The sequence below is a fragment of the Danio rerio genome, chromosome 17 (assembly GCF_049306965.1).
Source record: "Danio rerio strain Tuebingen ecotype United States chromosome 17, GRCz12tu, whole genome shotgun sequence".
Classification (NCBI taxonomy): domain Eukaryota; kingdom Metazoa; phylum Chordata; class Actinopteri; order Cypriniformes; family Danionidae; genus Danio; species Danio rerio.
In genome coordinates, this window is record NC_133192.1 from 11,995,110 (window position 1) to 12,020,000 (window position 24,891).

A 24,891-nucleotide genomic window follows, 5' to 3' on the forward strand; every position below is an offset into this window, starting at 1 on the left:
ATTCCCCAACTTGCAAGCACGTGCACACACAGGGCTCAACCTGTGCAGTGCACATGCCCTTTTTAGTCTTGGATAGAAAGTTCCCTTCCAAAATTATCAAAAGTGCCCCCGCGACGCGACATACCCTCCGTCCCCGCTTTACAGTACGCGCGCGACAACACAGCTGATAAGAACTCGCGCGACAACACAGCTATTCAGTACGTGCGCGACAACACAGCTGATAAGAACTCGCGCGACAACACAGCTGATAAGAACTCGCGCGACAACACAGCTATTCAGTACGTGCGCGACAACACAGCTGATAAGAACTCGCGCGACAACACAGCTGATAAGAACTCGCGCGACAACACAGCTGATAAGAACTCGCGCGACAACACAGCTGATAAGAACTCGCGCGACAACACAGCTATTCAGTACGTGCGCGACAACACAGCTGATAAGAACTCGCGCGACAACACAGCTGATAAGAACTCGCGCGACAACACAGCTGATAAGAACTCGCGCGACAACACAGCTATTCAGTACGTGCGCGACAACACAGCTGATAAGAACTCGCGCGACAACACAGCTGATAAGAACTCGCGCGACAACACAGCTGATAAGAACTCGCGCGACAACACAGCTGATAAGAACTCGCGCGACAACACAGCTGATAAGAACTCGCGCGACAACACAGCTGATAAGAACTCGCGTGGCGACAATACCCGCTTTAGGGTTTTCCAGCTCTTTTTGATCCCCACTTCTAGCAGCACACTCCATTTCCGCATTACTGGATCTGTAGCGACAACAGACCGCAAGGGATTATGGCCAAGCCTGGGCAGATGGGAATTGTAGTTTCCGGTACCTCCCGTTCGCTTTATTCGCCTGAGCAAATTTTCTCAGAAGACCTATAGTTTTACCGAGTCATGCGACTACGGTAATATCGAAAAAAATTCATATTGCGGTATGACGGTATTTACAATACCGTTACATCCCTAGTAACTTTATTTATTTATGATTTGGTTATGGGTAAAACAAAAACCCTGCAGGTCAGGTAGTTGAAACGGTAGGCTACAAACAATTATACTATTATTATTCATAAATAATTCATTCATTGCTGCTTACGATGATGTCACCTTCCATCGTGATTTTTTACATTAGACATTGTACAATGCCAAAATGTAAAAAATTGGAAGCAAAAAAAAAAAAGCAGGAGAGAGTGCAATAGAATGCAATGTAACATTCTGAAGGTCAAACTACAGCTCTAATAATTTAGATGGACACAATCTGTAACATAAAAATAAAGTAGCATTGATAAGTAATTGTGAGGTAAAGCTAAACAGAATACTGCCTCTAGATTGCTCATGCACATTCCCTCTCCAGGGGCTAGAAAAGCAGCCAATCAGTTTGTTTTTAATGAGATACACATGAAGAGCAGATAAGACAGATTAAAAAAAAGCTTTTGGAACAGCATCTCTATGCTCCCTCCATAAGTCCTCAACAAAACTCTTGACTAATAAAACGAACACTAGCCGAGCTCACCACTAAGAACAAGATTACATGGTCTCAACGGAGAGACCAAAACAAAGCACAGATAACTTCATTTCCTCTTTCAGTCCATGCATTCTAAGCTGGTTGCATGAACATGCTAGTACAACGATACTATAAGAAGTTTGGAAATGTCAAAAAAATTACATATTTGCAATATTTTTCTCAAATCAGTAACTGCAATCTTTTTTTCAGCTGTGTATCTATTTAAATGTACTCACATGCATCAAAAACATTTGTGGCATTGTAAATTCCTCCGCTACGACATTTGCACAGTATTCCATTACAGAGGATAGCATGTACACAGTCTTCAGAGAAGCACGTGGTTTTGAGTCTGACTGACACCCTCCAGAACTTCACCTAAGTAAGCTGTGATTGGCTGGGACAGGAGGGCTCTGCTTACAAGCACGTGTGTGCTGCTGAAGGAAACAAACGCATGTCTGATTACGAGCCAATGGGATATTCAAGATCCCAGCATGCCTATAAATGGCAAAGATAATCAATACTTTTGGACCACTGCTGAAAAACAGAGGTGGAGTGAAGAATCTTAAGGTACAATCTCCCATACAAAACTAAAACATAACTGGACAATGCACATACAACATATTTTATTGGCATGAGAACTCCTCATATCGCACTTCCTTTACCTGAACTTGCTTAAGCTTTTCCCAAAAACAATGGCACTCATTCAAGAGGAGAGGTGGGGCGACTGCTGAGCTTACACAATGCCATTTCCAGACCGTCTAAAAGAGACCAGCTGCTACAATAGCTTCCATAGATCTTTCCAGATCTCGGACGCTGTAAAAACCTAAGAATGTAAATCAAAGAAGCACACATCTCTCACGGTACAAAGCCAAACTACTTTTACAAACAGAGGACTCTTTGAGTTGGTCGAAAATGTCTTGGAGGTCTTATTTCAAACCAAATAAATAAATTGTACAGGGTATACGTCCCAACTTTCAAAATATTACACATTACAAAGTATGTAAAAGTATTTCTAAAAAAAAAATGGCATGCAAAACAGAATGGATATCAAACACAAATGCTGCATTGCTGTCAAATATCCTCACTGAATGCTTTAGCAAGCAATTTAATCACATTTAAATGAGTCTTTTCACCAGTTTATACCATTTATGAGTTAAAAGATTCAACTGGAGTTAATAGTTTCAATGGCAAAATTGTGTTGTTATAAAATTAAGCCCACTAGAGTTTCTTACAGGAGACTAAGGTTCACTTCCCCCCAGTTTTTATAGCACAACTTCCCTTCTTCAGAAACATTTAAGTCACAATGTGTTTCAGTTTCAAATCCAACAAAGGGACTCAAAGCATTTTTCAAAGCACTTGGCACATGGACAGAGAGAATCGGCTTTTATATTTGATTTGGTCCACTGTCAAATCAAAGTGCTGGGGAGTTTTCTTTCCCATAACTGAGATGTAGATGGGTTGTGGAGCTATTGTGCAATGTGTTGCCTTCTCGAGTTGCTTTCCTGCACGTTCTTGAGTCAAAAACAAGCTGGAGATTATCTTTGCCCTCTTTGTCCATTGATTTATGATTGCTGACACAAATGCATGTTTGCTTTTGCTTTGTATTCAAAAAATTGTTTAGATAGTAGGGCTAGGCAATAAAATCTGTATAGATATTTATTGAGCGAACACCATTATCAATAACGATTCAAAAAAGGTTTGATATGAAGGCTATAGTCTGCTGAGCATGAGTCTTGGAAGGAACACCAGTAAGCTTGTCATTTACAAAGAAGACTTGTAGAATCAGAATAACAACACATGCGAAAATGAGTGTCGTTCAGCAGCAGTGAGGAGGTTGTAAATAAAAAAGGATGTAATAACATCACCAGAGTGGCTTTTTGGTTTCTTTTCTTGTGCATCTCAACCACTAGCACACAATCTGAAAGAGTTTTTAGCATAGGGGGTAATGTAATCATTCAACTTCATAACTTGTAATGTTGCAGTATAAATTTGAATAATGATGGCTGGTTCCTTTACTTGAAAGCTTAGATTTGATTATCATAGTTTGTGTTGTTTACAGAGTTTGAAGTTTACTGTATCATTATTATTGACACCTTAGAGATGTTGAGCTACCTTTACCACTGCACACACTTTGTAATTGAATTAACAAATTTTATTTATTTATCAAGTTTAGGAGTCTCTTTAATACTTATGATTATTTTATTATAAAGAGATCAGATCTTTGGGTTAAATATTTTTTTTTTTTTTTTTAAATATTTTTAATATTTTGACTATAAAAACTCATCTTGGTAATGTTGGTAAATTAAAATAAATTGGTTAAAAAATCCTAATATTGCTAAATGTATTTAAAAATATATATTCAATTATTTTCAATATTGAATAATATGAAACATTACATTGTGATATAATTTTTTCAATATTGCCTATTCCTATTAGTTAGGTCAAAGCAAATGTAAATTTAATGTCAAAATTACTTACTAATGCAAAAAGTACAACTACTCAAAACTAAAATGGTTAAGTCTATCGAATTCAGACATCATGAGCAGGACTAGACAACCTGTCAAATGCAGAGAGATTTCAGATGTGGTGGATTAGACGAACACCTCCACTAGCCACTTTGGCTGGTTAAAAATAATTGTTAAATTTTCAGAGCTGCCTTATCACTAAAGATTAGAATTTTAGCTTAAGACCGTTTTTTAATATGCGCGCAAATGTGATCCTAAAATCAAGAAGCAGCATGACTGATAAGCGTTTATGCAAGCAAAAAAAGCAGGTGAATAACGAATGAGAGGACAATCAGGTGCACAAGTGATCCTCGCTCACTGATGACAGCGTCGTGCGCACAGCTTATGATGCGTTTGAGGGCTTAAAAGCTCCCGCGCGCATTGCGCTTCCTTGCGTGAAGCAACTGTGCCTGGAAATACAACTGGTGCGATAGTTTCTCTTTGAAATAGACTGGAAAAAGCAGTGCTTGTGAACCCACAGTCCTGCTACTTTCAAGAGCTCAAAATGTTTTGCAAGCAGCAGTGATTGCCGCTTTCGCTTTAACCATTCTTTGAACATATTATCAATGAGCCTAACTGTGTGCACACGATCATCCTTTTATTAATCGCACACAAAATGTTTTTGTTGTATTTTGCTTGTTTCAACACAATATATAAAATTTGTGGCAAGGAAATAACCAGTTGGGTGTGGCCAGAGGAAAAAAATTGGTAAATACTTAGTTGAGCCCATGAAAAGTCATGTGAAATAAAACTAATTGCAATGAGACACAGTGAAACCACAACACATTTGCTCATGCACATTGAGCAAGGTCAGAAAACACAAAAAAATTGAATGAATGAGGAGGCATGTGGACATAACACAATTTAAATCAAGTAATTTCAGCATGCCAAAGTCACATTTTATGCATATAAAATGTATTTTCCTGACAACTATATTGTGGCTAGTAAAAATGGCAAGTGGCTAGTAACACAAAACTACTAGCTACAGTGGCTGATGATCAAAAAAGTTAATGTCAAGCCCTGATCATGAGTAAAAATTGCAAAAAAAAGCTACTTAATAGTACTTAAGGTATAACTCGCAACTTAATAGTACTTGAGGTATAACTGCATTTAAAAGCAACAGAGACAATGTTAAATGTCTAATACTGCAAAGGTTCCTTTACACCCCAGTTCAGGTATATCAAACGTTTTTCCATCAATCAAAGAACAAAAATAAACTCCAAGAGTAAATCAAAACCTTAAGATACTGAATACATTAATAAGAAATTTCAGCATATGTGTACTTGTGTACCTATTTTGTGCTTGCGTATGATATCAGAAGGTTTTATCTTATGGTCCAAGAACAAACCAGTCTTAACCACTGATTGAAGCTCTTCAAAAGAGGTCAATAGCAGCTCGACAAACTCACAACAAGAACAAATCAATCCGCCTCAAAGTCCCTAATGAAGACACCTCAGATTACCCAAGAACCCTGGCTCTGAATTCCACATCTCTATATAAATTCACACATGCTGTGTAATTGCTTCTGTGGCACTTTGAGTGACCGTCCATGATAAGGGTGTGTGCGTGTGTCCGGTTGCCAAATACTACGCTGACACCACACTAGGAATAGTTAGGTCAGGTCAACAAGCATATCAAGAGCCCAACCCAACGCAGACAGCCAGGACAAGCAGCGTAAAAACACAGCCCCAACATGAATGAGGTGCGAGACAAAACCTGGCCTTTGAACATGCTTTTCCACCTGAAACCTGATATGAACACACCTTGTGTAGTCGGCTTTCCAAGACAACCTTGTTGTTGCCATTATAACTGCTATCTGTCTTCTGTCTCACTCTCCTATTAAATCACCCAGTGTCATAAACGTCTGTAATGAGGAGACATGTGAACGCAGCCGTATGATCTCATTAAGAAGGTGTGTGCCAGCTTCACTAATGTTCTTAGTTGGACCGTCTGCGTAATGCGAGTTTAGCATGCACAAAAAGTGAGCTTGTGCTGTATGGTTGATGAATAAAAAAATATTTTAAAGTACAAATGAAATAGAGGTCGAATTAGTTCTTTCTAATAATTCATACGTTAACAAAGGATGCATTCATTTGATCAAAATACTGTAAATAGTAATACTTGTAAAAAAGTTTAAGCTTCATGATTGATGAGAATTTTCACATCCATTTTGGCATTAAATTCAGTTCTGTATTCAGAAGTAAATCAAGCACTTGCTTTCAGATAGAGCAGTGTTTACCACACAGAGTCATAGTTCACTGACAAGGTACGCCATAGATGATTTAATCTGCGCAATCCTGAAATCAAAGATAATCATTCTGCAATTTGACCTTTGTTCATGTTGCTTCTCAGTGAACTATGGCCATGTCTACACTAATATATATTTGTTTATTTTTCTCTCTGTTTCAGCCTTCCCTCCGAACTGAGACGCCATTTATTAACAATTAATGTCAGTTTGTACAAGGGGTTGAACGACTTTAGATTTTTAAAAGTAAACTTTTATGCTATTAAAGTTGACAAGTCGCTGGCGTCGTCATCAATAAAACACAAGATGAATACATTTTGCAACATGCCACAACTTGCTATTTATTTGCAGGAAAAATCTATACCTGTGCTGTTTGACAGCTCATAAAACATTGCAACTAAATTTTAGTGAAAACAAATGCATTGTCAACACTGTTCATATCGTTAATGACGCAACAGTAACACAGGCTAATTTTAGTGCAAAATAAATGCAGTCAACACATTGATCATGGTTCGTATTAGGGCTGGGCGATATGGAAAAAATGCAATTTCGATAATTATTTTCCATATTAAATGATAACGATATATTTTTTGATACAAGTTGTTATGCCTCCAGATTTAAAATAGTACCCCAACAATGACTGAAGCCACAAAAATTAGAGGGTCCATTAAATGGCACAACATATTTTAAGACGATAAATTTTTAGTGGCTAAAAATTCGGTAAATCTCTAATATCAACACACTTCTAGATACCCATTGTTGCACATATCTGCTGTTTGATTGGCTCTAAAATCAATATATAGTAAAAGAGTCCAGAGCGAATTGTAATTGACTAATTTAATTGCGATTCTATACATGTAATATCATTTATCGGCACAGCCCTAGTTCATACTTTTAAGAATGTAATAATAAAAGATATATTTAGTGCAAAAGCAATACATACATCTTCAGCACACAGTACATCAAACACCAACTCATAGCAAGTTATTTCATAATAACATAACGCATGAAAGACAAATGCTATTAGCAGACTCTGTCAGAGTCCTGATCAGACACAGATTTTACCACTTTGATGGGTTTGGTTTTTTTGGTTATCAGAAATCAACGAGCCTGGTAACCCTTTGTTTATACATGCTCCATATTGCCTCTTTTCAAAAGGACACACAATGTTTACAGGGAGCTGTTGTTCATTGGCAGAAGCAGACGACAACTGCGACTTTTTGCCGCAACGTTTAATAGAGACGGAAAGTAAATAAACACCAGCGCCGTACAGCTGTGCGCATGCACAGTGCATGAACAAATGCGCTTTTAGTCAGTTTAACGTAAATGACCAATTTTTTTTTCGAAAGACCTGAAAATGTGTGGACTTTTTTTAAAGACATTTTTAGACAATCCCGCTTTCAAATTTATCCGGATTAGTGCAAACGTAGCCTATGGCTCTGTGTTGCTGCTACAAACCACATGAAGCCCATTTAATAACATTTGTACTCTAAGCTCACCTTAAAATAAATTACTATTTGAGATAATTTTACAGTGTTTATTAGTCACTCAAAGGCAGTTAAATAAATTTTTCGATTTGATCCCCCCCCCCCCACCCCCAATCTTCTCTTTTGCCGCATATTTGCAGTTTCAAAAAAAAAAAAAAAAAAAAAAAAGAGTGGTCTCTGGTCCTTTGAGGGGATTTACTGTTTTACTGATTTACTGAGTACTGATTTACTTTTTGCTGAATTGTCATATCAATTTACTTTTCATTAATTATGCCACTAATAAATTTTATCAATAAAAAAAACTTTTTTTGTTTCGTTTTGTAGTTACTAATACAACTTTGGCAATCTACAAAGGTTTTTAAAAAAAAGAGGTCAGCTGGATTACTTCTTTATTATATTGAATATGACCTAATTATTCAGTCCATTAGTCATTCAGGCAAGCAAGCAACTAGCTGGATTTCAAAAGTATGCCGTTTATTACATCCCCGCTGTGCATTTCTGGTCACAAACAAAAAAACGAATGTCAAATAAAAACTAAAAGACTTAATAAGAGGTATTTTGCTTGCATGCATGCATTAAGACTGCATTATTAATTGTGAAAACCAAACGCTCTAGATTTTCATGTGATGTTCAAATAATGCCGAGTGTGTCAGCCATGGCGCTAAATTTTGCCACACAAATACTTCAAAGCATTTCAAGCTTAATGAAAAGCACTCTAAACCTCACTTTGAAAAGGGGCAAAGCAATTCAAACCACATACTATGCCGGAGACCTGCCCACGTTCAAGACAAAAGCTTGTCCCAACCTGCTGGGTATTTCTTCCCTGCGAGTATTAAAGCTTTCAGTGGTTTGCAGAGCGAGGTAAGATACACCTTTCTGCTTCAAACTTCCCTTCAGCCTGTCACATGACTCTTGGTTGAGTGACCAAACAGGTTTTCTTTATGCCATGTAAGCAGTCCAGTTGTCAGACCTCCATTGCATGAGCCGTAGGGTTCATGGTGTTCAAACAGGTGGTCGGGCTTAAATTTATTTTTTATGAAGTGTTCACCTAACTATGTTCTCACAGAGCTGCAGGAAAGGCAGACCAAAACGCACCATCAAAACAGGACTGCTACATTTCTGCATGTTTCAACATGACACCGGTTGCTTAAACCAATACTCGAGCTTGCCAAATAAACTTAAAACACCTGCCAAATACACCAACCTCTCGATTGGCCTGATAAAGGGAATTGTTTAAACTACTCATTAGATGTGGTATGGGACTACACACTAGATTTCAGAGGCACAACTAAAATAACTTGTTGCAACAATAAAAACCTAATTTGCATGTCATCGATATACAATTATGGTGCGCCTCTGTATCACACAAATCCACCCAACACTCATTTACTGGTCAGGCTGGTGTTGGACTTTCCGGGTTGCTTTGCAACACATGGAATTCTGCAACTCACAAGATCATGATCTACATTTAGTCTAGACATATAAACACAAAACATTGTGACAACTAATATAAAATGACCTAAAAAGAGCCAAATCTAAGTCACCCATGTTCAATCAGTAAACAAAAGGACAACAAAAAATTGTTCTGACCACAAAAGCAACGCATCTTCTGTGAGGACATTTATCACCCCTGTTATGGGATGTACGGCCTGGTTTTGACAAGTCACATAACAGCTGACCAGCAGAAGATAAAAGCCACTCTTTGCACTCCTGATCCACAATTATCAAAACTGTAGAGCTCCAAAATACTCTTTTCACCTCCCCCCATTATGGAAAAACAAGGCTAGCGGATCAGCCCTCTGTGGGGAACAACTGACCTGTTAAAAACAAGTCAGGCCCCGGATCAAAATTTGGTTTCAGGAAAGTTTGTCTTTCAAAACAAAATTACAAAAAAAAATCTATTACATAAAGACTGACTGATATTTTTTTGTATAATCAGTCAAGACCATGTTTCTACATGTCAGATAACTAATAAGCAAAATCAATTTCTTTGTATTATCAATGAACAGTGCAACACTTTGAGTTCTGAAAGAAAAACTCATTCATTTCATTTTCTCCATAGGGAAATAGATTTATTCATTTTTTAACAAAAATTGGTAAGTCTTTATAGACTGACCTGTTTTTTTTTTTGACTCGACAGAGCCATAAAAATATATACATATGCAAAAAAAAGTGAATAAATAATAAAGATAATAATAATAATAATCATAATAATAATAGTATTAAAGAAAAAGTTAAACAAACGAAGACAATGACAGTTCAACACATTTACATACAATGAAAAAAATATATATTAAAATAAGTCATAACAAACATAATTCACAAAATAACACAGTGAACTATCATTAAATATAGTCGATCACACAGAAAGCAATTTTTGTTTTGAGAGGCGCATCTTTTGAATGGTTCATGGTTTTGAATGGCGAGAGTTTTTGGCGCTGCTTATACACCTTGTGTGTGTGTGTGTGTGTGTATATATATATATATATATATATATATATATATATATATATATATATATATATATATATATATATATATATATATATATATATATATATATATTTATTTATTTTTTTTTTTTTTTTAAGGGTGTGAATCATGTATATGAAAAAAAAAATTGCAAGAATGATTACAATAGAGCAAAGAAAAAGTAAAATAAATAATGCTTTATGAATTTCCGGAGAGTGAAAAAGTATTCAAATACAGAAATTTAATATTGTAATGTAAAATAAAACCATATAATCTTCATTGTATTAATAAATCAGTATATTTTCTCTTCAATTAAGTTACAAAATGTTTCACAATATTGTGTCCGAATGCTTTACGCTTTCTTGAAATGTCTTTTTACATTGCATATCTTGCGATGTGACTATTGCGGACACGCACATTGCGATAACGATGCTGAAACGATATATTGTGCAGCCCTACTATAAAGTATGATATTTTCCTTTTACAATTTTCATATACTGTTTTGTGTCAAATCAAAGCTTGTAAATGTTGGGATTCTGGTTGGTTTGGTTTATGGCTTATAGCCTATAATGCTTGTGGGAAAATTACTTCTGGAGTGCTATTAAAATAAATTGTATGTGACGTACAATCTAGTCACCTTGACGTACAAACTATTCACCTAACCTATCTGGCCAAATTGATTAAATCATTTTGTAACTGAATTGTTCAAACCAACACCTTACACAGGGGCAAAGTTCAAACGTCCAATCGAGTTAAACATTACACGTTATTTGATTCTTCACCTCCAATAAACATGCTGTTTTCTCAGGTCAACTAATGCACGCAAACACTTTGTTTTTGTATTCAAAAAGTAGATGTGTTAGAAACATTTCTAATAAAGTGATAGAATCGTATCTTAAAATCAGCATGTTGTTGTTGGCATAATAGGACTAATGCTAAGTTTAAATCAGTATGCTTGGGCAAAGTATCATTTGTATGTCTTCTGAAAGACTTCCAAGGGGCTGAAAGATTGAGACGGAGATAAAGTTGGTTTTATATTCTTACATTCGTTCAGTGACAACTTGTGGCTCACTCCTTATATTGTGTATCATGGTACTTTGAATATTCAGTCTGAAATCACAAGTATGAATGACTTCAAAACAACATTAGAAGTATTTAATTGACTGTGAATAATGTTTACTTTGATAGCTAATATGATTTCCCCATTTAGAATGTGCAAAAAATATGTTTGTGGACTTACATTAGTAAAGAGAAAGAGAATTTGGAAATATATCACCAGCTTTACACCAATAGCAGAAAGTATGAACTATCAAATATGGGGAATGAAAACAAACATTTTACCTACGACCAACAAATCCGTATATCAGAGGTTTGAACTATCAAATATGACAGAATGAAAACAAACATTTTACATAGGACCAACAAATCCGTATATCTGAGGTTTGAACTTTGCAAAGAACAAGACAAAATGTGTTAAATGAGTAAAAACAAATGTAAAATGTAAACGAAGATAAACAGAACTCAAACTAGGAACAGGCCACTGCACCAAAAACAGTCTATAAGTTGTTTAATAGGGACTGAAAGTGAACTATGAGCTCTTTACAATTATTAAAAACCTTTAAAACTGTACTGAAAATAATTATATGCATTTATCGTGTAAAAAAGGAGATAAAAATCGCACAATAATGTATGTGATATTACTGCGTCTATCCTCATTAGCACTGAAGCTAACTGACAGAAACGCCATCACATACATCTGCTCTTTAAACGAGAAGACAAATATGAGTACTTAATCGATCACATGCTGTTAAACACACATGCATTATCAACAAAATATCCAAATCAAGTCATTAGAAGTCTATTAAAGGACGTATGTCCTCTTACGGGGGTGTTTTAGTGCTAGTTCCGCTCTGTATATGCCGAACCAAGTCAACAGGAAAAAACACAAAATAAATGCTACATTTTCATCACCTCGCATGCTAAATAAAGCCACTGAAAGTGCGGTAACGCCACAGATATTTGTATTTGTGACTGACACGTATGAGTAATGAGCCAAACATGAATTAATATAAGATTAAGAACTGACCTGAGCGAAAATAAAATTAAAGTCGGATGAGGAGGTGAATTCAGTTGCTTGAGAGGGAAACTCTTCGTCGTCTTGTTCTTCTGTCTGCACCGGAGAAAATTCAGCTCATCTTGACATGATTTTTAAGTCGTGTGTCCTTCAGGACTCAACGCTTCGTGCCTGTGTGGTTTTGTGTGTGTGTGTGTGTGTGATCAGATCAGGTGAGCGCGCAGCGGGCACTGCCTCATATATCGCGAGCACGCGCATACACACACACACACGAGCGCGCACTAAGTACAAAAAATAGAGCACTGTTTAAAATGGGCAAACTGTGCGTATTAAAATGACATATATTTGAGACACTAGTCTTGTAACGGATATTACATTAACTTAAAACTGTCCGTAGTTTATGTGTGTGAATGAGTGTGTGTGGATGTTTCCCAGTGATGGGTTGCGGCTTAAAGGGCATCCGCTGAGTAAAACATAAGCTGGATAAGTTGGTAGTTCATTCCGCTGTGGCGACCCCAGATTAATAAAGGGACTAAGCCGAAAAGAAAATGAATGATAATATAATATAATATAATATAATATAATATAATATAATATAATATAATATAATATAATATAATATAATATAATATAATATAATATAATATAATATTCTAATATAATATAGTATCAGCATATTTAAAAAAATTATTTAATTGCAACAGAAGCCAGAAGAACATTATTCACTATTGTTCTCTATATCTTGATTATAATTTCATAAATATGTATATACCCATCCCCTGGGTTTGTAAACCAAATAACACACACACACACACACACACACACACACACACACACACACACACACACACACACACACACACACACACACACACACACGCACGCACACACACACACACACACACACACCCACACACACACACATAGACAATACAGACATAAACAAACACAATTACAACACAAAGAAGCATTTCTGAAATATGTGCACATTGGTTACACAGTGCTGGAGGATTCATGTGTGGGTTGCAACAGGGTTGAAGAACTCCTTGAAGAATCATCAGGTGCTTCAGGCACTCTATAAATAGACCTCTGCATAATTGAGGTCACTTCTATTAGATTTCTGCCAGGGCGTCTCTGACAGACTGTTTCCATGATTAAAAATGTACAACTGCCTTGACTTCAGTTTACAATGCTGTTATTTTATTTATATTAGGCGCTGGCAGTAAAAGTGTACAACACAGATCTCACAGTGGATTGTAATTCCATGCCCAGCGCTCAGTGTTTACATCTGTTGTTGTTTCTTTAATCATTGGATCATTAAGGCGATCTACATTCACACTGTATTTTATTTCAGGTCTAATTTTACATTAATAACACACTGTTCTTAATTGGCCACTATCACATGTCCCGCTAATACAATCATCATCAACATTACCATCATACATTTTCTGATGTGTCTAATGTATAGAACTTTATGACAACCCAAACCTTCCGGGATACTAACAGGCCCACCGAAAGCTAACTACAGCACTTATTTGCATGCAATTTATATAAAAAAGGAACATTGTTAGTAATGAACACTCTCATAAAATGCTACAGTCAGGTTCAAGAAGTAAAAAGCCCATTCATTTTCACTGTATGGGTACTGCTTTTAATAACTGATACATTTTAAAGACAGATATGCTTTTGTCAAACCAACCTTTTTGCGAGAATTTAACTTATTTTTAAAAATATTGATGTTAATTGCAGCCTTCATGCAGTCTCTCTAAGCTCTCAAAATATGTAAAACCAATTTGTTTCAATAAACATGGATTATATTGTTTTTAGACATAACAAACAACTCTACATGAAAACGTACATGAGTTATTTATTTAACCCAGTAGTTGAGTTAAAATATTTGGTGCTTTGTTGGGTTATCTTTAACCTTTTTTGAGTTATTTAGTATACTGTTGTGGTATATTTCTCATGTTCATAATTCTATTTTGACATTTGCAATGCTTCATGGGATTTGTAGTTCTTTTTTCCCTCATCATTAAAGCTTTTAAAGGAATTGTGTAAACAGGTTTCTTTCTTTTGTTGAACACAAAGGAAGATATACTGAAGAATATAGAAAAAACAGCCATTGACTTCCATGGTAGGGTTTGTGTCTACTATGGATGTCAATGGTTTATATATATATATATATATATATATATATATATATATATATATATATATATATATATATATATATATATATATATATATATATATATATATATATATATATATATATATATATATATATATATATATCTGTATAGTCTGTTTGATATTACGGAAAGAGAAGAGCATGAACAGACATTGACCTAAATAAACATGAAGCAAGTCTAACAGATTACAGGTTATAACTACACTGTTTTTAACTTTTCTATTCAAACTTATATTAATCAAACTGACTAAAATATTAAGTTAAACTTTGAAAAACTGAAAAAAAAGTAGTTGGAACATGATTAACTTATTTAAATAAGTTAAAGTAACATAAAAAAAATTGTAGTCATGATTTTTTTGTAAAGTGCTCTCATTTTAGCATAAGGGTTTTAGGCAAACATAATTTTGTTGTCTAATATGATGACATTCAAATATTTAGTATATAAGTGCTTGTGTTTCCTAAAAAATTGTAATATTTTGAACTTTTGAGTCACAATATACAGCTATAAAAATAAAATTACATAAAATTGCTGCTGATTTAAGTAAAATTAGCTGAAGCAACTCAATTCTTGAGATTATTTGGAGATAACTCAATTTGTTCAATCCACTTAAATTTGTTACATTAACTTAGTCGATTGGTGTTGGGATAGCATGAATAAATTATGTGGAACCCTGCATTTGGGAATTCGAGATTCTCCATTTCTCTGGGTTTATTAGTTATGGGTTTGGGGAAGCTGTTATTAGTTTTATTCTATAAAGGACTGATACAATATCTTCCAAATTTCAAATGAAAACATTGTCATTTAGAGCATTTTTAAGTTGGTCAAAATAACAAAAGTTTTTATTTGATGTGCTATATGTGCCCAAAGCTATTGATTTCTTAGCTTTAAATAAACTAAACTTTAAATAAACACGTCTAAAACTTACTTCTACTTACATTTTAAATTGATTTATGCTAAAATGGCTACATATTTATATTAAATTGGGAAGAAATTTGATCAGAACTGTGTAGAATGAAACAAAAACTTGTTTTACTCAAACTGAGATTTTTTTTTTCATGTCTGTACATCAGAATTTATAAAATAGACTTAGCAGTCAAAGCAAGACAAAGCCATACACATTTGCTTGGATATTTCCTTACAAAATGTCACATTTTGCAAGAATATTTTAGAGATTTATAACAAAATGTGCAGTAAATCATAGAATTAAAGTTTATCCACTGCTTCTTTGCTGAATTTAATTACTCATAATGTCATTAGAAATTGATAACCAAAAAAAAAAAAAACAACAGTACGAAAATAAAGACACTGTTGGTTCACCTTGATAATTTGGACCTCATTAAAAATGAATATATAAAATAAGGGACGTATACATTCATATTTATGTATATGTATAATGTTTATCCTTACAAGTCACAAAAAGTGAGTCATTTTCTTCTTTTACCATTAATAACAACACAGAAAGCAGCATGTGTATGAGGCTGCTGCAATTTATTTGCCCAATATAATACAATTGTCACAATATTGACATCTGATGTACTCCTACATGCAGGTTTCTTAACACTTTTAGCCTGTAAGCAACCCTGTGCTGCATTTACAAACCACTATGAACACAAAACAGCAAATTATCACATTCATTTCAAACTTGGAAAGATTAAAACATTTGAAAAATAACAACAGCCCAAAGCATTCCACATTAGAATTCTTAGAATGCACCTGGATGACATCATCGCCTGACATTCTACTACTTGCTTTTGTGGGTTGTAGTTTTGGCATATCCAGTTGCAGATTGATCGGTTTACTATTAACAGTTTGTTATCAGAAAACATTTGTCATCATGAAGTCAGATCACAGTCCCTGTGTACTACTCAAGTACACCCCCAACATGCCGGAGAACCATCTTGATGTTTCTAATGAGCCGCATGTTGAGGTTGGAAAGATAGGGAGAAAGGAGAAAAAGAGAAGCTCCTGGAAGTGGCCAGTCCTCCATCGCAAAACTGGAAAATACGACCTTGTCCAGGCTGCGAAGGACTACCAGTATGAAGCTGAGGTAAATCAGAAAGTTTCTTGTCAGCCCACTGAAACACCCGTTGGGCCTGATGAGGTTACTGAAGGGAGAAAGGTAAAAAAGGGCTTCTGGAAGTGGCCAGTCTTCCATCGCAAAACTAGAACATACGACCTCGTCCAGGCCACGAAGGACTACCATGAAGCCATGTTAAATCAAGAAGTTTCTAGTCAGTTCATTGAAACACCCGTTGGGCCTGATGAGGTTGCTGCAGCGAGAAAGGAAAAAAAGGGCTTCTGGAAGTGGCCAGACTTCCTTTGCAAAACTAGAACATACGACCTCGTCCAGGCCACGAAGGACTACCAGGAAGCCATGTTGAAGCCAAAAGTTTCTTGTCAGCCCATTGAAACACCCATTGGGCCTGATGAGGTTCCTGAAGCAAGAAAGGAAAAAAAGGGCTTCTGGAAGAGACTCACTCATCTCTTCACTTCGAAGTCTAGTAGAGGTAAAATCACACTCACAAGTGATTATGATACAAGTATTGTTTAACAGCCAAAAATCTAATCAAGTAATAATTTATAACTTGTCTTGTATATACTATTTCAATATATTAATGTCATTGGCCCATGAACAATTCCTGCTTGATGTCAAACTATTTCATAACCTTAACAAAAGGCAAATCCAATCATACCTTAACGCTAAAACAGCCATCACAGCAATATTTATCAATATATGGAAATTTTTGTATTCTTGGAAGCTGTGAAAATTAAAAATGTAAAACAGGATATATGTTAGAACCACTGTTAATGTTTACATCCCTCAAAATGGTCTATAGAAATGTGATATATGAAAATATATGCAAATTACAAATATGACATACAAGTTAATCATAGCCATATATGTTAAATGATTGCAAAATGGTCGTTTATGTATGTTTTTTCAGCCATTTGCATTATAAATACGTACATATGTACAAAAATAAGTAGCAAAAAATGAGCAAATATGTAATATGTACAAATATATTTGCTATAATTATATTTGTATGTGTTTATTTGTGGCTACACACACATTACATACAGTATATCAAATTTACATATACACAGATTTCCTTGTGGGATGAAATTAAAACAAGTCTCTATATGTGACTTTACATTCATAGACTAATTAAAAAATCTGTATTATATAAATTATATTTACATAACGGTGACTTGATTCATATTACAGCTTCTGCTTCAGAGGACCATGTCCCTGCTGCTGAGCAGCTAGAGGAGGACGTCACAGAAAATGGTAAGATAAGAATTGTTATTAGTATTACAAACGTGAAAAAAAAAAAATATATATATATATCTAAAATTGTACATCATTCTGACTACAGTTGTTTATTTTTTTATCAGACATCATTTTAAGGCAATACAAAATTGGTGACAAGCTGGGCAAAGGTGGATTCGGCTCAGTCTACAAAGCCACACGTCGCAGGGATGGACTTGAGGTGCTTTCACTAACAAAACATTGCTTTATCATTGCTTTATTTAAAACTTCTACCACATGCTAACTGCTAATTCTTTGCTTTATTGATCAGGTTGCTGTGAAATATACTGTAAAGTCACCGATGATGAAGGAAATCAAAGTGGTGAGTAGTCCAGATACAATTCAATGTCATGATTTGATTTGATTCTAGATTTGATTTTCTTAGGATGGGACAAAAACGGGATTGAAGACATTATATAGTAAATGAAAACATGTCCTTTTAGTAAGTACGTAAACAAGTAAAGTAAGGCTTTTGTTTTGCTGTGTGCTTTCCTTTTATAAATTAGAGGTAACCACTGTAATTGAATCATGATCTAAACAAAGATGACAGCACACATGAAGAACGAGCAGCTTACATTCAAACTAGACTTTATCGTGTAGAAATTAAAACAGAAGTGAAAACAAAATGGTTTTGTGAAACTATTGGCCTACTACATAAAACATCTGAAGAAAAAAAAAACAGTAGATCAGCTAAAGACTCCATTTACAACTGTATTTAGATAAATCCACTTGATTAGTTTGTTTCAGAGCCTTATATGTATGCTAATGTCAGATTACTATTGAGTTTTCATTAAGAGAGCTTTAGGAAACCATCTAATTGTCATCATTTCTCTCTTTAGCCTGGTTATGTCAAACCCCTCCCGACAGAAATTGCCCTGGCAATCATGGCCAACAATGGTCCCTACGTCCCCGAGATAATCAAACTCATAGACTGGGTGGACAACGATGACCACTACATTATAATCATGGAGCGACCCACACCTTGTATGGACTTGCTTCGCTTCTTAAACCACAACAACAAACCTCTTGATGAGAAGATGGGACGCCATATAATGTGGCAGGCCATTCATGCTGCGAGGGTTTGCTTTGATCGCGGTGTCTTCCATCGGGACATAAAACTTGAAAACCTCCTGGTGAATCCAGACACTTTGGAGGTAAAGCTAATAGACTTCGGCTGTGGTTCGACCGTAAAGAGATCCGGCTACAAAGTCTTCTGTGGTAAGTGTTATGAACTTTGTTGTCAGAAAAACCACACACTAAAGATTCTGTTTAAATATATAAACCATTGGATGATATCTTTTTTTTTTTTCTAGGCACAAGAGAATATTTCCCTCCGGAGTATGAAATGTGTGGCAGGTACCATGCACAGCCGGCGACTGTTTGGTCTCTAGGGATCGTCCTGTTTGCAATGATGTGTGGGGCTTTACCTAGTATCTCCGACCACTCCTTGATCAGGAACTATCGTTGGACTAGCCCTGATCTGTCAAAAGGTGAGAGCTTCATCAAAGTGTAAAGAGAGCAGGTCTTATAACTATTTTTGACGGACGAGCGTGTGCAACCATTGTAATCGATCTGATAATGTAATGTAATCTGATTTTAAGACGTTATAAACTGCTTGCTATGCTGGTTAATGTTGCACACCGACATCGTCTTATTATATCATTCTACTTTTTATGTACAGTCATGAACACGCTTGTATGTAGAGCGAGCAGTTTGACTGTTAATGATTCCTAGTCATTTCTCCCGTAGGCAACTAAATCGGAAATACTTAGGCACTTCGGCATTGTAGAATACGGTCTATAAACTATTAACCTTAAACATCCCATTCTTCTTTCTGCACAGAATGCTGCCGGATGATCTGCGGTTGTCTGCAGCCAGACCCAGATGAGAGACTCGATCTGCAGCAGATGCATCTCCATAACTGGTTTAAGGTATGAAGCCTTTTCACTTTTGTTGATCATCTTAAGCAGAGGTGTCCAAACTAGAGTCTGCAGGCCAAAGTTGGCCCCTTGGTAACTTGATTTGCCCTTTGATTTCGCCCAACATCCCATCTGAGAAGAGAGTGTGAATAACAACAAAAACGCAAATTGAAAGTAAATGATTCGATTAAATGTTATATTAAATATAAATAGTCACTCAATAAATAGAGGAAGACATCGGCGATGCACATCAAGGCAATGTTTAGTAATTTAAAAAGTAATGTTTTTAATGTACGAATACATACTCCATTAGTTAGTATAAATCAATGCTCTCTAGTTTTGTTTAAATGTTGAATGACTTAGGAAATCACCAATAGCAACTTTAATGTAATGAGTTTGGTATACTTTGGTCCAACAAGCTCAATCAAGACTGGTTTTTGGCCCTTCATGAAAAAAGTTTGGACACCGCTGATCTTAAGTCTTATAGCATTACCTTACCCCCCCAAAAAAGAAAATTCTGTCATTAATTACTCACCCTCATGTCGTTCCAACCCACTGAGACTTTCATCTTAAGATTAAGATATCAGGAGAGCTCAACCCCGTTCCTGGAGATCTACCTTCCTGCAGATTTCAGTTGCAACTCATATCAAACACACCTGCCTGTAATGATCAAGTGCTGTTCAGGTCCTAATTAATTGCTTCAGGTGTGCTTGATCAGAGTTGGAGCTGAACTCTGGAGGAAGGTAGATCTTCAGGAACATGGTTGAGCACCTCTGTCTTAGATCAAAAAAAAAGAACTTTTTTAAACAATGGATGTGACTTTAACTCTAATCATATAAAGGTATTTGTAAGCCTACAAAAAAAAAAATACAGAAGATGAGCAAAAGTCTCAGGGGATTGCAATGAGTGATTAAGAGCGGGGTTTTCATTTGTTGGTGTACTAATCCTTTAAACTGTGTCCAAAATGTAATGCATTCAGACAAATAACACTGATTTATGTTTCAGGTCATGGAGTAAGACAGGAGAAACAACTCAGCGACCCTAGCACACCTGAGGACTGCTGAATTGAATTGCTCTTTGTATTGTATTGTTGCCTTGTCAACTTCTTTAATAATGCAGGGCAAATGAATGTATTGTTTTTATATTATTATTATACACATATGCAAATGCACTATATATGTCATGTGTGTGTCTTTTATACTGGTGAATTATTAAACATTATAAAATCAACATCATTTCCTTGTTTTTATTTATTATGTGACCAGTTACTGATTGTACACGGACTTCATACTTTTTTTCTTACAGGTTTCACCTTTTAAAAGACTTTTTAAGACATTTTAAGACCTTTTTGAATGAAATTTTAGACTCAAAGCGCTAAAGATTAAGGATTTTTTCAAATTACCCAGATGGAAAAAATATTTATTTCACCTATCAAAAAAAAAAAAAAAAATGTAATACTAATAATACATTATTAATGAACAATTCAAATATTTTAGATTTAACTTTTTAGCTAAATATTTTAAATAATGTATAAAAACAAGCAAGCTCTACTTGTATCCATACAGTTTTTTCCCCAACATGAACTTCTAAACTTCCTTTATGTCTGTAGCTGTATATTTTGACTCAAAAACCTGTATTTTGCCCTAAAAATACACTCACTGGCCACTTTATTAAATACACCGTGCTAGAGTTGGACCCCCTTTTGCATTCAGACCTGCCTTAATCCTTCATAGATTCAACAAGATATTGGAAATATTCCTCAGAGATTTTGCTCCATATTGACATATTAGCATCACACAGTCGCTGCCGATATGACGGCTGCACATCCATGATGCGACTCTTTCAGTCCGCCACATTACAAAGGTGCTCTTTTGGACTGAGTCTGGTGACTGTGGAGGCCATTTGGGTACGGTGAACTCATTGTCAAGGCATTTGCACCCACAGAACTGCCACTCACTGGATATTTTCTCTTTTTCGGACCATTCCCTGTAAACCCTAGAGATGGTTGTGCATAAAGATCCCAGTAGATCAGCGGTTTCTGAAATAATCAGACCAGCCCGTCTGGCACCAACAACAATGTCACATTTAAAGTCAATTAAATCAACTTTCTTCCCCATTCTGATGCTCGGTTTGAACTGCAGCAGTCCGTCTGGACCATGTCTGCATGCCTAAATGCATTGAGTTGCTGCCATGTGATTGGGTGATCAGAAATTCGTGTTAACGAGCAGTTGGACAGGTGTACCTAATAAAGTGGCCGGTGAGTGTATGTAGGACACACAAACACTTATAGACTTAATGTTTGACTGTCATCACTTCAGACAACCAAATGATGTTTGCTAAAATAATACACCTTAAAAACTTGACAAAAAGAAGAATACTTTTTTTTATTTAGTTAATCATGTTACAAATACATTTTTAAACTCATTTTATCAAGTTAGTCAGGTTTCAACTAAATATTTTGAGTTCAACAAAGTTTAACTTTGTAACAATTTTAGTCAGTTTAAGTTGAGATGACTAGAAAAGTTGATTCAATTGATTCAACAGAAAAACTTTCAAGCAGCAAAAATTATGACCCATAGATGTTAGAAATGCAATAGATTTAAGAGCTAATTAATTTTTTGAGTGAACATTTTTTGTTCATTATCTTCTATTATTTTACCTTAAGATTTGGAACAAATACCCAAATTGAATGTTCCAAAATATACAATAGGCTCAGAAACAAGCTTTCCCTAAATATATGTTAGTCTTAAGTGTTCTACAGACAGCAAAATGCCAGAAGTGCATGTAGGATGTCACTGGCAGAAATCAGTCATACAAAACACTGCCAACAGTGATCTTCCCTCTTAAAGGTGATGATGAAGATGAAAAATACAGCTATGATCACTTTTAAATGAACATGCTGTGATTTAATTTGTAACCCTAACCCTAATCAAACACACCTTACTAGACATACTAGAAACTTCCTTGCAGGTGTGTTGAAGCAAGTTAAAGCTAAACTCAGCAGCACACTGGCCCTCCAGGACCGAGTTTGGACATCTCTGCTCTAGGGTCTTAAGTGATTTTGGGGCCCCTAAGATGTTTTGACATGCCCTGACATTTTTGCTTATTTTAGCTACGTGTTAGCCAACATGTGTTTTATTTTTTTGTATTCAGCACAGACTGTGGCACAGTAATATGTGAGAAATATGGATGTACATGCTTGCGTTTTATATATATATATATATATATATATATATATATATATATATATATATATATATATATATATATATATATATATATATATATATATATGAAAATTATTTTGTTCTCTCATTCAACTAAAACATTACAATGGTTTACATTTTGTAAAGTCTATTTTGGGTCAGCTCAGCTGTATGCGTGGGAGTGACAATGGTCATGAATAATTCACACCTGTAAAGACAAAGGACACTCCCCCACTGGCTAATGTTCACCCATCAAGGGCATTGTAAAGTAATGTCCAGCTGCAAAAGCAAGCCCAAACTATAAACCTGATGTATTATGACCATGTAAACACTATGGGTATACAATGTATGTGCATGTTACCCGCCTCAGGCTGAGGAGACCCAAACGGGTAAGTGAAATGTTTAAACTGCAGAGAAGTAAAGACACAAATCAATACGAGCTCTGACGTTCTTTAATGAACTCTGACCCGAGCTGCTCTGTTCAACGTCTTTTATGCATGAAGCGCCCTCTACAGGATATACAAAAAACAACTTTGGGTTTAGCCCAACAATACATTATAGTTAATGTATTCAAAATAAATCCATTCAATCAGCTAAATTTTTGTAGGGGGGTCCTTTTTTCATCATTTATATATATGCACACATTACATATTTATTGACCCTTTACATGCACTTGTACAGCAAGGGCAAGAATATATTTGAAAAAGTATAAAACATGTTTGCAAAACTGTTTTAATAAAAACTTTCTTGTGCATTAATCCAGCATTTGATAATAATTTCTGAATGACTTTCAGACACTGAAGTGGGGTCGTGACAAAAGCTTTAAACACAAGAAAAAATTATATTTTAAACTTGAAAAAATATGAAGGTGTTCCCAAAAACAGTGTTTCTCAGCCACGTTCCTGGAGGACCACCAGAACTGCATGTTTTGGATGTCTCCTTTGTCTGTCACACCATTACAGGTCTTTTAGCCTCTGCTAATGAGCTGATGATCTGAATCAGGTGCGTTTGGTTAAGGAGATATCGAAAATGTGCAGAGCTGATGGTTGAGAAACACTGCCCTAAAGGCGCTAATGTCCAACTGTAGAGTACAAACATGTACCTTTTTAAAAGGTACCGCTCCTGTGACCATTTTTGTAGCTTTACTTCTAAGAGTGTATCACTTTAATTCTAATAGCTTTATGAAAACCCTATGATAAAATGAATGGAAAAAGTACTTTCAAAACAAGTGTTGCAGGAAAAAACGGAAAGATGTACTCCATTGCCACATGGTATAAAACAGAAATTACTGGAGGTAATAATGTGGTTGCATAGATGTCAAAAGATCAAACTATAACAGGATCAGCGATATAATCTCACTGCAGCGTCTCCACATTTACAGTGCTGAGGGTCACGTCATTGTAGATGCTGAGACCTGTGATCTGGTTGAGCTCGAAGACCCGATGCTTGAATTCCAGAAGGTGTGATTTGTTCACAGCCACTTTATATTCAGTGTCAGTGATTAAGATCTTCATCTGAAATTAAAAACAAATGCAATCAGTTGTAAATGAGCGGAGTGCGCTGTTTTGACCAAACATGGCAGGAGTCAAATGCACAACCTTGCAGAACCGCTTTGTCTCACAATACAGTATTTTAGTGATGCTATTTCAGGATTTCTTTTTCCGCTGTTCCACTGACAACCAGCTGTCTGATATCTTTAGACCAGGGGTGCCCAAACTCAGTTCTGGAGGGCCAGTATCCTGCATATTTTAGTTCCAACCCCAATTAAACTCACCTGAACCAGCTAATTAAGCTCTTACTAAGTATACTAGAACTTCCAGCCAGGTGTGATGAAGGAAGTTGGAGCTAAACAATGCAGGACACCGGCCCTCCAGGAACAAGTTTGGACACCCCTGCATAAGACATTCTCAAATGTCTTACAAGGGTTAGGTCACCCAAAAATGTTATTACTCTTATTAATTTCTGACCTT

At 35.6% G+C, this 24,891-nt stretch overlaps 3 protein-coding genes across 7 annotated transcripts in view; 1 reads left to right on the forward strand and 2 right to left on the reverse strand.

Moving 5' to 3' along the window:
* Positions 1–12,504, reverse strand: part of fbxo34 (F-box protein 34) — a 30,342-nt gene extending 17,838 nt beyond the window's left edge. The window contains exon 1 of the mRNA NM_001305546.1: positions 12,307–12,504. The gene's annotated coding sequence lies outside the window, so the exon portion shown is untranslated. The remainder of the gene's footprint in view (positions 1–12,306) is intronic.
* A 2,185-nt stretch (positions 12,505–14,689) lies between these two features.
* On the forward strand, positions 14,690–21,148 carry LOC110438057 (uncharacterized). 2 transcript variants are annotated; one of them, XM_073928205.1, is made up of 8 exons: positions 14,690–16,993; positions 17,713–17,775; positions 17,883–17,977; positions 18,068–18,118; positions 18,636–19,014; positions 19,110–19,286; positions 19,639–19,727; positions 20,721–21,148. In XM_073928205.1, the coding sequence occupies exons 1-8, from the start codon at positions 16,090–16,092 to the stop codon at positions 20,730–20,732; spliced, it is 1,770 nt and encodes a 589-aa protein (XP_073784306.1). In that variant the 5' UTR covers positions 14,690–16,089; the 3' UTR covers positions 20,733–21,148. The 2 variants fall into 2 exon arrangements, with proteins under 2 accessions (XP_073784306.1, XP_073784307.1); XM_073928206.1 differs by lacking the exon at positions 20,721–21,148 and having other exon boundaries at positions 19,639–19,733.
* Positions 21,149–23,355: 2,207 nt separating this feature from the next.
* Positions 23,356–24,891, reverse strand: part of lgals3b (lectin, galactoside binding soluble 3b) — a 15,543-nt gene continuing 14,007 nt past the window's right edge. For 2 of the 4 annotated variants that reach the window (XM_073926980.1, XM_068214329.2), the window contains one exon: positions 23,358–24,435. In XM_073926980.1, coding sequence (XP_073783081.1) covers positions 24,277–24,435 — 159 coding nt within the window. In that variant the 3' untranslated portion in view covers positions 23,358–24,276. Of the gene's footprint in view, positions 24,436–24,891 lie in introns of all 4 variants that reach the window. The other 2 variants (XR_012392635.1, NM_214693.3) reach the window with 2 other exon arrangements.